At 40.6% G+C, this 12,873-nt stretch overlaps 1 protein-coding gene across 2 annotated transcripts; it reads left to right on the plus strand.

The window, feature by feature from the left end:
• The first annotated feature begins 6,043 nt into the window (after window positions 1–6,043).
• On the plus strand, window positions 6,044–11,463 carry LOC146563591 (chemerin-like receptor 1). Of its 2 annotated transcripts, XM_085290273.1 has the most exons (3): window positions 6,044–6,126; window positions 10,313–10,342; window positions 10,500–11,463. In XM_085290273.1, exons 1-3 carry the CDS (start codon window positions 6,044–6,046, stop codon window positions 11,461–11,463), a joined length of 1,077 nt encoding a protein of 358 aa, XP_085146399.1. The 2 variants fall into 2 exon arrangements, with proteins under 2 accessions (XP_085146399.1, XP_085146398.1); XM_085290272.1 differs by lacking the exon at window positions 10,313–10,342 and having other exon boundaries at window positions 6,044–6,144; window positions 10,488–11,463.
• Window positions 11,464–12,873: the final 1,410 nt, after the last annotated feature.

A 12,873-nucleotide genomic window follows, 5' to 3' on the forward strand; every position in this document is an offset into this window, starting at 1 on the left:
AGCCGATTTCCACGCTACATCCCAGACAATACTCACCTTTTCTCCTGTCACTGGCCTTAGGCTTGGCAGCTCTGTTCTCCTCAGCTCTGGTCTGCTCAACTAACCTGCCCTCCAGCCGCCCTCATTGCATTCAACAGATTCTCTGCTCTTGGAACCCAGCCACCTCACCCGGAACTCCTACCTCCCCTGTCGCCAGTTCTCCACCTGCAAACTGTAAGGCAAACCTGCTTTGATAATAACTCCTCTGGATCGTATGGACTCAGTCACTAAATGCACTCTACTGTGCATTTAGTGGCTGTGTGTTGAGAATCCCGTGTTGAGAATCCCGCTTGCATTCCCTGAAGGCTGTGGCTTTCCTTCATGCCCCTGAGCTTAAGCCTCTGTAGTCAATGTAACAGCATCTTTACAGGTCTACCTAAAAAATCAGTCAGACAACTACAGCTCATTCAGAACTCTGCTGCTCGAGTCCTCACTAAGACCAAAAAAGTGGACCACATCAGTCCAGCTCTGAGGTCCTTACACTGGCTGCCTGTCCGTCAGAGGATAGACTTTAAAGTTCTGATGCTGGCCTATAAAGCTCTGAATGGTTTAGGACCAAAATACATCAATGACCAGTTGAACCATCCAGATCATCCATCCAGATCCCTCAGGTCATCTGGATCCGGTCTTTTATCAGTTCCCAGAGTCAGAACCAGACACGGAGAAGCTACATTCAGCTTTTATGCTCCTTATATCTGGAACAAACTCCCAGAAAGCCTCAGATCAGCTGAAACACTCAGTTTATTTAAATCCAGGTTGAAGACTCACCTGTTCTCAGCTGCATTTGAATAAAGCACCAAATCCACACTTTAAGCTTAAATTTCAAAACTTACATTAACTACTGATTTTATCTACTGTTCTGATTTTATCTGTTTTGATTTTATATACTGTTGTTTGTTTGTTTGTTAATTAGTTAGTTAGTTTATTTGCTTGTTTTAATCAATTTTAAATCATGCTTTTTATTTGTTCTTGTTTCTAATGTCTCTGTAAAGCACTTTGAATCACCTTGTTGTTGAATTGTGCTATACAAATAAACTTGCCTTGCCTTGCCTTGCCTTGCTCATGTTCAATCCAATTATGTTTGCTTCTAATCATAGCTTCACGTTAAACTCAAAGACTTAAGAAATCTTTGTTCATAGTTGATGGTCTAGTTGTCCTGGTAATGTAATTGTGTTTTGTTTCTAGTTATTGCTTTACATCACCTTTACAAATGTAATAATTCTCAGTTCATAGTTCACGGTCTAATTTTCCTTGCAGTTTAGTGCTTTGTACAATAAAGTTGTGTTATCATGCTAACCTGTGCCTCCATGTGATTTTGTCTATTCTGACATCGGCCTTGACAGATTTGAAGGTCACAGGCAAGAGGTCAGAAACAGATGGGGCATACAATTATTTAAAAGAGAGAACCCCATAGTTTCAGAACATATTTTCTCTGTTGAAGAATTTGGAAAAACAGCATCAAATGTTCCCTTCTGTGAGCAATTAAAAAGAAAAACCACAGGTCAAGTGCCACTTATGTACAGACCATAACTGCTGGTTTTACAGAAAATTTGAAATGATGTTAGTTGGATATGTTGTATAAAGTTATCAGCAGTCTTGGGGTATTTTATTTCCAGTTAAAAACAAGAAAATAGTTTTATTCCTTTAAGCATTTTTATTGTGGAAGACAGAAACATTGAGAAATTTGATGGGGGGGGGGTTAAGTGCACTTGAAGGATCTTGTTTCAAGTGGCAGTAACACATAACGTGATAAAGCAATTGAAGTAAAAGGTACTGTCATGTGACCGAGTGTGAACCCAGATACAGGACTCAGCTGACTGACATAACTCAAAGTCACAGCTTTACTTAATGCTGGTAAAAAAAAAAAAATGATTCCAGAACAAAAACTCAAAGTCCTGGGTCAAAAACTCAGGACCATAAGATATACACAGTGTCGCTTATTCTCCTTCTGTTAAAGTTTCTCTCATAGCGATTCTTTCAAGAAGAGCATCCACCTCCAATTTTAACCAGAATTATTATTTTTTTACCAGCATTAAGTAAAGCTGTGACTTTGAGTTATGTCAGTCAGCTGAGTCCTGTATCTGGGTTCACACTCGGTCACATGACAGTACCTTTTACTTCAATTGCTTTATCACGTTATGTGTTACTGCCACTTGAAACACCTTGAATTTCCTCAGACTTCTTTCAAAACTTAACACTGACCAAGCACAAGAAGAACATTGATGACTGTAAGAGTTAACAAGAAATTTCAAGCAAGATGGCAAAACAGGATGCGGTAATTTTTTATAACACATTATAATTGTTATAACAAGTTGCATGGTACATTAATGACAACACAACAATCATTTTTCTGTCTCTGTCTCTTTAGAGCGGCTGAGAATTTCTCACAGTTTTTGAAAACTTTGAGTGGATATGAGTTGTTGGGGGTGGGGGAGCGTGAACATTTTTCTTGTAAAACACAGAGGGTCATAGCAAATACAGTTTGGGAACCACTACCTAAGGCTAAGGTAGGGAAGGTGGATGGCTTACAGGCAATGGCAGAGTGTCCAGGCCCATGGGCCTAGTGTGCAGGCAGTTTGACTCCCCTGTAGCCTTGCACCAGTGGTCCCGTGCCTGCAGGAGATTTCCTTGCATGCCTAGCCGAGAGCAGATTGCTTGGGGCTTGCCCCCAGTGAATCCGCCCCTGGCCCGTCTGGTCGCCCGCTCATTTCCTAGCCAGGACGCTTGGGTAATGGACACCATGCTAGCTGGGCTACACAGCGCCGTTGCAATTCAGGCCTGTCTATCTTACTCTTACAACAGGCCATTCAGATGCAGGTATGATCTGGGGACCCTGGCAACGCAGGCGAGTTCCTGGCTGCTTCCAGTCACCTAGCTTTGCTCATGAACGAGCAGGCCTTTTCCACAAGTAGCTCCTTGGCCTCTTTCTGGGTGGTACACGGCCACCTCTGACTGACTATCTCAATCCCAGCTCTGGCAGCACAATCAGGACTGCCTAATGAGGCTGCCAGTTGAACCTACAGCAATTTTGGCCCAGGGGCAATCCAACTTCTGCAGGAAGTTGGAGTAGTCACTGTGATGATCAGGACATGTTGAGGGCCTGCTTAGGCATTCTCTGAGTGTAATTAGGCCCAGGGCTTCCGTGACTTAACCTGCTCCCAGGCCGTGGGAATCTCAGGCCTCAGTTGGATATCTTTTGCAGATGCAGCACCCACATGCAGGGCAAAGGTGGAGGACGCGTGGCCAAGGCTCAGCTGTCCACCACCTTCCGACATTTCCATAGGCCAGGCCACCCAGCTCCCTCTCCTGTCTGCTGTGGAATGCAGGGTGGCCTGGTCGGCTCTGGGGGCAGACCCTTAGGTGGTGGTGCGGAAAATCTGCAGGTGCTACCACCTGCAGATTTTCCGCAGCCCCCCCCCCCCATCACAACCATCACAACCTTCACCTGAGTTAGCAACTCCCAGCAGACCCTCACCCTCACAGGTGACATTGACCCGAAGGACGAATGCTTCCAGATCCAGATCCAGATCTGGCAGGGGCAGTAACGTTTCTTACAGTTTTGAGTCCTCCCCTCTCTCTCGCACCCCAGATGTTCACGCCATCCTTGCTCCTATGAGGCGGCAGGACCTCAGGGTCCTGAATTACCTGGACGACTAGCTGGTCTGCGCCATGTCAGAAAAGCAGTGCCGCAACCATGTAGCGCTGCTGGTATCCCATGCTCAGCCTCTAGGGCTGCGCCTGAATCCCAAGAAGTGTAAACTGTAACTGTCTCAGATCACAGCATTTCTGGGTATGTCCCTGGACTCCATCAGAGCTTCCGCATCTCTTCCTGCTGAACGGTGTCCGGTTCTCAGGGCATGCCTAGACCAGTTTGGTCTACCCTCTCGGTTAAGCTTGGGGCTGTACCTCCACCTCATGTACCTCATGGCTGCCACTGTGCGCCGCTGGACCAGCTTATAGGTGTCCCACCATATCAACATGTTGGAACAGGCTGTCCTCCTGATCTGTCACTCTAGCCGTATCTGCCTCAATTTCAGGGAGTCCATGTTATCATCAGGACAGAGAGTCCCTTAGAGGCTACAGTGAATGCAAACCCCTGTCCAACTCCAGTTGTCTCACTGGTTTTTAGAAGGCATTCTGCAAGCTTATGCCTCTGCAGGGATCCCCCCCGACTCACATTTTGCCACATCATGGACATTGTGGAGGGGCATCTGCCATTTGTGCAGAAGCAACATGGTGACAGGGTTCAACCTTTACTAGGTTCTACCGCCTGTATGTGGTAGCCAGCCCCTCTTTTGGAGAACTCATGCTGGGTGCCCCTCAGCAGCAGCCTTCATCTCCACAGTCATCTCAGCATCTTGCAGGCCGACCATAAGCAGCCCGCTCTGTTGCGGTCCTCGCAAATTGTGGGACTCGTTCAGGCCAGTCTTGCATCTGGCCGACTGGTGAAGCATTCTGATTATTCCATCACCGCACAGCTGTTTTATAGGTAAGCTGTGGGGCATGGCCGGGCAGGCAGGATTATCTTAAAGAAGTATCCATGCACCATGACGAAGGGGTGTTATTCCCTGTACATATAGAAAATATAATGGAGTGGAGAGATATTTAAGTTTTAAGTTAAATTTACTTTAAAGAAAATTGAAGAAATTAGGTATTGTTAGGCTGTGTTATTGTCAATAAGCAATGCCACACGGTGTATATCTCATGGTCCCAAACTTCTTTCAAAACTTAACACTGACCAAGCACAAGAAGAACATTGATGACTGTAAGAGTTAACAAGAAATTTCAAGCAAGATGGCAAAACAGGATGCGGTAATTTTTCGCTATAACAAGTTGCATGGTACATTAATGACAAGACAACAATCGTTTTTCTGTCTCTGTCTCTTTAGAGCAGCTGAGAATTTCTCAGTTTTTGAAAACTTTGAGTGGATATGCGTTGTTGAGGGTGATCACATATTCCCTTTTTCAAAAAGAGTGAAAAGATTTTCGCAAAGGAATAAAAACATAACAACATAAACATGTCAGTCTGCCCCAGGGCAGCTGTGGCTACAACTGTAGCTTGCCTCCACCAGTGTATGAATGTGTGTGTGAATGGGTGGATGACTGTAAAGCACTTTGGGGTCCCTAGGGGGGACCAGTAAAAGCGCTATACAAATACAGGCCATTTACCATTTACCATAAAAAATCAAAGGATGACAATATCCATATGAAATACATAAACCAATTTACATAAAGACTGATAAAGGATACTTTGTTGGATATTAGAATTTTGTCATAGAAAGTTAATGACAATCAGTTTTTGAAAAGGGCTAAAGGTACCTTTGAAAAAAAAACACAAAAACAATGGCAACAAAAAGAACTATGCAGAATAGTGATAAAAAGAGCTGTATCCAAACCAGGAATATATGCAAATATTTTCTTATTGTTTTGGCAGCATCTAACTGCAGACATCAGTGACACTCATCAAGGTTGTATATTGTGGTATATGAGTGCTTATAAAATATTTAAAATGTTTACAAAATAGGCTTTCTAAATTTTTGGTCATCAACTTGTTTTCATACTTGCATTTTAATGCTTGTGTCTATGTTGTGAAATTACACCGACATGCTGTACAGGAGGACAAACAAAGAGAAAGTGTACATGTTTTTATTTTCTTACTCAAAGATGACTTCAGTAATATCATACGTCACTGTTTTAACACTGTCCTCACATGTCCCACACATGTAAATCACTTCGTAGCACACTCCTGTATTGTTATTTTTCATCTCAAGAGTGAAAAATTCGGGTTTTCTGAATTTTGGTATTTTATGTCATTAATTTATGCTAAATTTTACTCTTCTTTGCTTCTTTCTTAGCTCCACAGTATGAAGGCCTAGACAACTTTCAGTGCCTAAATCTGTGCTCATATAGAAAATCTCTACTCTGCAAGCATTACAGTAGAAATATTAAAGATTTACATACATTTGTATTGTTTCTTTATATCATCTTCACTGGTCTCAAGACTATGATGGATATAACAATTAACTCTTTCAGTCAAATCAATATAACTGCTGAACCTGATCCAAATGGCTCTGTGTATGCTGAGTTGTTTCAGTCTCTCACCAACATCCGTATTGTTGTTTTCTCCCTGGGCTCTTGCCTTGCGTGCTCTGGAATCAAGTGGATATCTGAGTGACCACGATCAAGATGAAGAAAACAGTCAATACATTTCAGTACCTCAACCTTGCTGTAGCTGACTTCTTCTTTGCAAGATCTCTACCCCTGAGTGTGATACACCATAAATATGGTCTATATGAACACATTTGTCATGGTCTACATTCTAGTGATCAGTGTGGAAATGAATCACAGTTTAGTGCACTTTACAGTGATTTCACCAGAATGTGGAGTGGACAGGTTTTAGTTGAGATACATGGAACGCATTATGAGTTTGCATATTGAGAAGCAGCTTCAGATGCACAAAACCGGGTTGGCCATAGACTCTATTTCACATGGTCCAACTGGGAGAGTACTCCCAATTACTGAGTAGAGAACCAAACCTTCTGGCCTTTGGTGTAAGTTGGTGCAGGGGTTCTGTTGCGATCGGCATACCCACTGCAATCAAGGAGACAACTAGGAGAAATTAGCACATGGATGCAGTTTCCCGTTACTGAGAGAGGACTGCTCTTATATCAGAGTCTGAGGCATCCACTTCGATGATAAATTAGCAGTTAATATCAGGCTGGGACAGGACTGGAGTGGTGGCGAAACATTTCTTCAGGAGATCAAACACTGACTACGCTGAAGGATTCCACTGGAAAGAGACTAGTGATGTGCGATACCACTGATTTCCTTTCCAATCCGATACCAACTAAAATTCAGGGTGGTATCGACGATACTGATCTGATACCGATACTCTGTACAAAAACGTAATGTTTTATTGTATTTCATAATACAATATATAATTGTATTATGAAATTGTAATGAGAATATAGTAATATAGCTTCATAATGATCAGGACATCAGACTACTTGTTCTCATTGCTTAATAATGCAGAATTATCATACAGAAATAAAAAACCTGAAGTTGTGCACTATTTGAGCATGTTGCCTGCCTGCAGTACTAAAGGACTCCGCGAGAGACGTCTGTCTCGCCCTGGTAGCACCTGTCCCTGTCCTCCTCTTCAGTTTGTCTCAACATAAGCTCATATTCTGTGACATGATTTACTCTGAGGTGTTTGACGAGGTTAGTGCTGTTGCCACCACACCTCACTGTCTTGCCACATGTATCGCAAACCGCGTCTTGACTGTTTGTGGAGGTAAAATACGTCCACACATGACTCTGTTTACGCTCAGCCATTGTTGTGAGTGCGCACGCCAGGGGCTGCGACACATTTATACAGCCGTATTTCGCACATGACTATGAAAGGCGTAAGAGGAAGTAGTTCCTTCCAATTCGAATGATATAGTTTGTTTCCACTGCTTTCCTGTTAATGAAAAACTAAAAATTTACCCCAAAGTACTAAAATATCAATATTTTAATATGAGAATCGATTCTAGAACATAAATTACTGGTATCGGAAGAATCGATATTTCAAAATCGATCCGCACACCACTAAAAGAAACTTTTGGAGAGGTTAGATGTGTTAAGAGTAAGGCCATTTTGCTGAAATCGCCGATGAAACAGCGATACAAGCTAGCAAAACTCTGGAAACATTGGAGATGCATGTGGTTAGATGGACTGGCAAGTCTACTACTACCTCACTTTTGCAGGCTCTGGTTTGAGGTTGCCTTTCTCTACTCTGTAGCACAAGAAGGAAGCTGTGTCAATGTGAAATTCATATTTTTTTCTATTTACAAAAAGTTTATTCCCCAACAAACATTGTAACACTTGCCTGACGTGGGTTTCATGTTCTTGGGCTGATTTCAAAAAGATAAGCATGTAGACGAAGACAAAGCAATTAATGAAGTCCTGGAGGACGTTATTCACGAGGGACTGAAACACAGAGGGGACATTCGAAAGACCAAAAGGTATCACCAGATACTCAAAATGGCAGAGGTGAGGCTGGCTGAGTTCGTCTTCCTGGTGGAGGTATTCATCCACTCATCCACTTCCTTTACTCTTACCAGATGGTAAGTATTCTGCATGTCCAGTTTACTGAAGATGGTTGCTCCCTGTAATAACTCAAAAGGAGATGTGAACAAATGCAATGTTTTCTACGCAGGGTCTGATGGTCTTGCCTTTCTTCTCAATGATAATAAACTGCCAGTGGAGGACAGCATTTGTGCACAACAGTAGCACTTTAGCAACAAGCGTCAATGATGTAAACACACACTTCCCCACCATGAGTCTTAACTTAAGGCTCAGTTGGTGCGGTAGCTTGTTAACCCAGCTAGCTGAATGACAGAGTCCAAGACTTATTGAAAACACAGCGGTCCCTCACCTTTGTGGTTCATAAAAGTATGTGGTATATTTTGTGATCTAGTGAGCAATCATTGGCAATAATAACTAATTGAATTACCTAATAGGTGGCCTAATAGGCTTGCCCCACTTCTCTCACATTGCTTCCGGTGCCTCCTCTACTGGGTACTGCTAATCTTTGAAGTAATGCACACACCTCTAGGCAAGGTAACAGCACCCTGACTGCCATTAGATAATGTAATGAAATTGTTCACTGCCCATTGTCCACTTAGTCCTGCATTTCTCCTGGTGAGTGACGGTCCCTACATTTTAAATAAATATCTGTTCTTTCTAGTTTTCCATTTTCAAAGTAGGGTTATTATTTTTGCTTTAACAAAAAACTAAGAGAGAGAAGCAAAAAGAGAAGAGAGTCATTGTTTCCCCACCTGCTGAACCCACTTTGACCCCCGACTGTACATATTTTCCTGTTCAGAGGCAAAGTCACCTCCTACAATATTTTTTTAAAATTCCCCTCTCGCCTATGCGGGCAGTCTGTCCTTCAAGCTCGGCACATTGTTTTCCCATTAAGGTCTGATGTGTTTTCAAAGTGTCCCTTTAATTCTTTGAACACTGTAAAAGTTAAGACAGAAATAAACTAAGAATCAAGAGAAAGAATAAATGAGATAAATGTAAGGGCAAAAATGGCAACTTTCAGAGTAAATACAAAAGCTGACCAAGCTTGCAAAACAGGATGCTGATAACAGAGCTATACTGGTGGCACACTATATTTTAGATTTTAGACATCTTTTGCTCTCTCTCTCTCTCTCCCTCTCGCTCTCTCTCAATTTCTTTCTTTGTGGGCAGTGACGTCTTACCTCACATATATTAACCTGGCATTTTTCTGCATTGCATTCATCAACAACCAACAAGGGAGCTTCCCTAAAGGTAAATGATCTTTGATATTTTCCTTTTGTAAGTTTGTAAAATCATCACATATTTGCTATGCAGGAATAGACTGACCCTGGTATTTACATAATACAATAAGATAATTTATTAAAATTAAGCAAACAAGCTAAGCTGTTGCATTTAAGAGAGAGCACTGCTTTGATGAGAATTCTTGAAGTAATTGTTTTCTGTCATATTATAACTTGTTTCTCACACAGTGATCGTGCGTATGTTTTTCTGTCTGTTTCTAATTGTTGTAAAAAACGCTTTGCTGTATTAAGGTGTATTCAAACCAAACACGAAGGTCATTACAGTTCTCCTCATTACATAAACATAAAAAGTCTTTAATTACAACTGACATGAAATTGCACTGGGCAACATGAACAGAGGGGAATCTGCCTTTGTGGCAAAATATTTCAACTTCTGAAAAAGGCTGCTGGTTCATGAAAATCATCATCTATGGATTTATTTTTACATATATGCACCACTCATTGAATAGATTAAAATAGCATAGTTTGAATGAGCTTAAATATTTTGCTTCACTATAAGTGCTGCTTTTTAAGATTACTTCATTTAAAATCATTTAAGAGATTTTATCAAACCTTTTGTCACCAAATTTTGTTCTTTTTTTCATCCTTGTGTCTAATTGTTACATAAATCAAAGGTCAGACAAAAACACCTCCTTATTTTCCTGCACCTTTTATTGATAATTTCAGTAACTTCATGAGTTACTGTGTTAACAACAAGCATGTCCCTGTTATACCCACTTTGTTGTAAAACTTATTCATCTTGAGATACAATATCTTATTTTAAAAATTGCTTTAATTGATTAGTTCATCTCTTAAATTCACTTTGAAATTTCTTCATTTCCTTCTTGGCTTATCACTTGTGAAATCTAGACCTTAATCTGCCTTAACAGCTTAACAGCTCTACTCAAGCAGAAATCTAAAAGATTAGGAAAATTAAAGATTACTTTACATACATTCATACAGACCCTGATGTCTCTTTTCTGTTCTTTTTGTTTTCTTGATATTACAGGTTTCTTGATAAACAATAATGGAGATGGCCAGTCTAATCAATACAACTGCTGCACCTGATCTAAACGATTCTTGGGTTGACTTGTTTTCGTCTCTTACCACCGTGGCTGTTGTTGTTTTCTCCCTGGTGTCTCTCCTCGGTGTGCTCGGGAATGGACTGGTTATCTGGGTGACCGGGTTCAGGATGAAGAAAACTGTTAACACAATTTGGTACCTCCACATTGCTGTGGCTGACTTCATCTTTGCAGTGTTTCTAGCCCTTAGAGCAACATCCCTGGCTTTGCAGTTTCACTGGCCCTTTGGCAATTTCATGTGCAAGCTGTGCGGCACTCTAATCATTCTAAACTTGTATGCCAGTGTCTACATTATGGTGGTGATCAGTGTGGACAGATGTGTGTCTGTGGTGTGGCCTGTCTGGGCTCAGAACCACCGAAATGTACGCAGTGCAACCTATGTTAGTCTGTGTGTTTGGATGTTGGCTTTGATTGTCAACATTCAACATTATTTTTACATGGACACAAAGATAGAAACTGAAAACACAACTTACTGCTCCAACATCGGTTTTTTTGAAAAAGCAACACCAACTGTCATTCAGACCATTGTTATCACCCACTTCCTTCTCGGATTTGCAGTCCCCTTCACTGTCATTGTCTCTTGTTATGCTGTCATCATCCATCGTCTCAGGAGAAACCACAGCCTGGCCAGCCAATCAAGTCGCCCCTTTAAAGTTATCACTTCCATTATTGTTGCCTTTTTTCTGTGCTTGGCTCCCTATTACATCATTGATCTTATTCAGCTGGTGATATTTAAGGCACCAAATGCAACATTTCACTTTGCCTTTCTAATTGTGTCGAATGTCGCCTCGAATTTGATGGTTCTTCACTGCTGCCTGAATCCACTGCTGTATGTCTTCTTAAGACAAGATTTTAAGGCTGAAGTCCGAAAATCCATCCTGAATGTGCTGGAGAGTGCCTTGAAGGAAGAGAAAAAACACTCTGCCAGTGACATGAAGTCAGTGAACACCAGGCAGAGCAGAGAAAAGTCAGATTTGATTACTGAGGTATAAGGCTGTATATGAGATTAATAAACATGTTAAAACCTTTGATTGAAAAATTTGGGGGACTTTTTACCAGCTGTAAATATAACGGCAGATTAAATTTTTATAAGGTTTAATAAAATTATGTGCTTATGAAATGAATCTAAAAATGAATCTAATGGAAACAGCTAATTGTTTAAATGGTGCTGTGATGGTTTATTTCTTCACTGTATTGTTTTTCCTGACTACATTAACTTTGTGCCATTATTATTATTATTATTATTATTATTATTATTATTATTATTATTATTATTGTTGTTGTTGTTGTTGTTGTTGTTGTTGTGTGATTATAACAATGTTACTTCCCAGAAGAAGAACCAGTCAGAAAAATCAAAATCAGTATTACTTTTGTGTCCAGTTCACTTTGTAAAACACAAACAATACCAGGCAAATTTAGTTGACGGGACATGACAGCTCCCACAGATGCCATCTTAGATAAGCATGGATTGGGCAGTTAAAACATACTTTAAGGATAATTCATTCACACAGCCTGCCATTTATTTCCATGTGTTAATAAACAGTGTGTAATGTTGATGTCTTATTGTAAGATGACTTCTTCTTACCAATATCATGCAAAAATTTATATTATATATTAGATATTTGACCTTCCTACAGTTCAGTGTATTCATTATTATAATATAAGATCATTATATCATTATCATGATATTATGATGCCAAACAGTCTCACAGATTCTTATTCTTCTGCTTTTGCTCTTTAAAAGTTTTTTTAACCCAATAAATAATGACAACTGTGATCATTCTTGTAATCACTGTTCCTGTGTTGTTTTACAAATAAACTGATATGTGTATCAGTAGTATTTACTGAAAAAATCATCAAACATTGGATAATAATAATCACTTTTAAAAATAAATAATGTAGGATTATCTAGGCGAATAAATATTATATTTATTTATCAGCCGAATTGTGAAAAAAACTTTACAATACTTAACCGTGTGAAATAAAGTATAAACAAGTGTGTGATGCTAAATATTAAGCAGTTGTGAGATACGTAACAATGAGGTATATTTGTATTAAAGATTATTAAATTCCAACACTTGGCCTTATGTGTGAGTATAACATGGTGAATGCTGAAATCCTCCCAAGGTGGGGAATTCCCAGACTGGGAGACCGGGTGCTGATCAGACCAGCTTGACAGCAGTTTAGGTCGAAGGTCGAGTCACTTGGGTTCATGCCAGCTATTGCAAGAAGATTCCACAAACACAGTAATAACCCAAAGGGTGAAAAGATTTCCACATTGACGCTGAAGAAGACAACAATGGTGTACGACGTGCTCTGCCCTTTCAACCTATGGCTCCACTGGAACAAAAGAGTGAGAGGTGAAAGAGCGCCCTCCTCTAACAAGATTGTGCCAAGCTCCA

The sequence above is a fragment of the Mchenga conophoros genome, linkage group LG11 (genome assembly GCF_057382185.1).
Source record: "Mchenga conophoros isolate Kocher_MC1m ecotype Shallow Benthic linkage group LG11, M_conophoros_male_GT1.1, whole genome shotgun sequence".
In the NCBI taxonomy this organism is placed as follows: Eukaryota; Metazoa; Chordata; class Actinopteri; order Cichliformes; family Cichlidae; genus Mchenga; species Mchenga conophoros.

What these genes read in the sequence shown, in the direction of transcription:
- LOC146563591 (XM_085290272.1), top strand. Translation starts at nt 6,044, where the DNA reads ATGATGGATATAACAATTAACTCTTTCAGTCAAATCAATATAACTGCT. An exon ending in TTGTTTCAGTCTCTCACCAA is followed by an intron (nt 6,145 to 10,487) that starts CATCCGTATTGT and finishes TGACTTGTTTTC; the next exon opens with GTCTCTTACCACCGTGGCTG.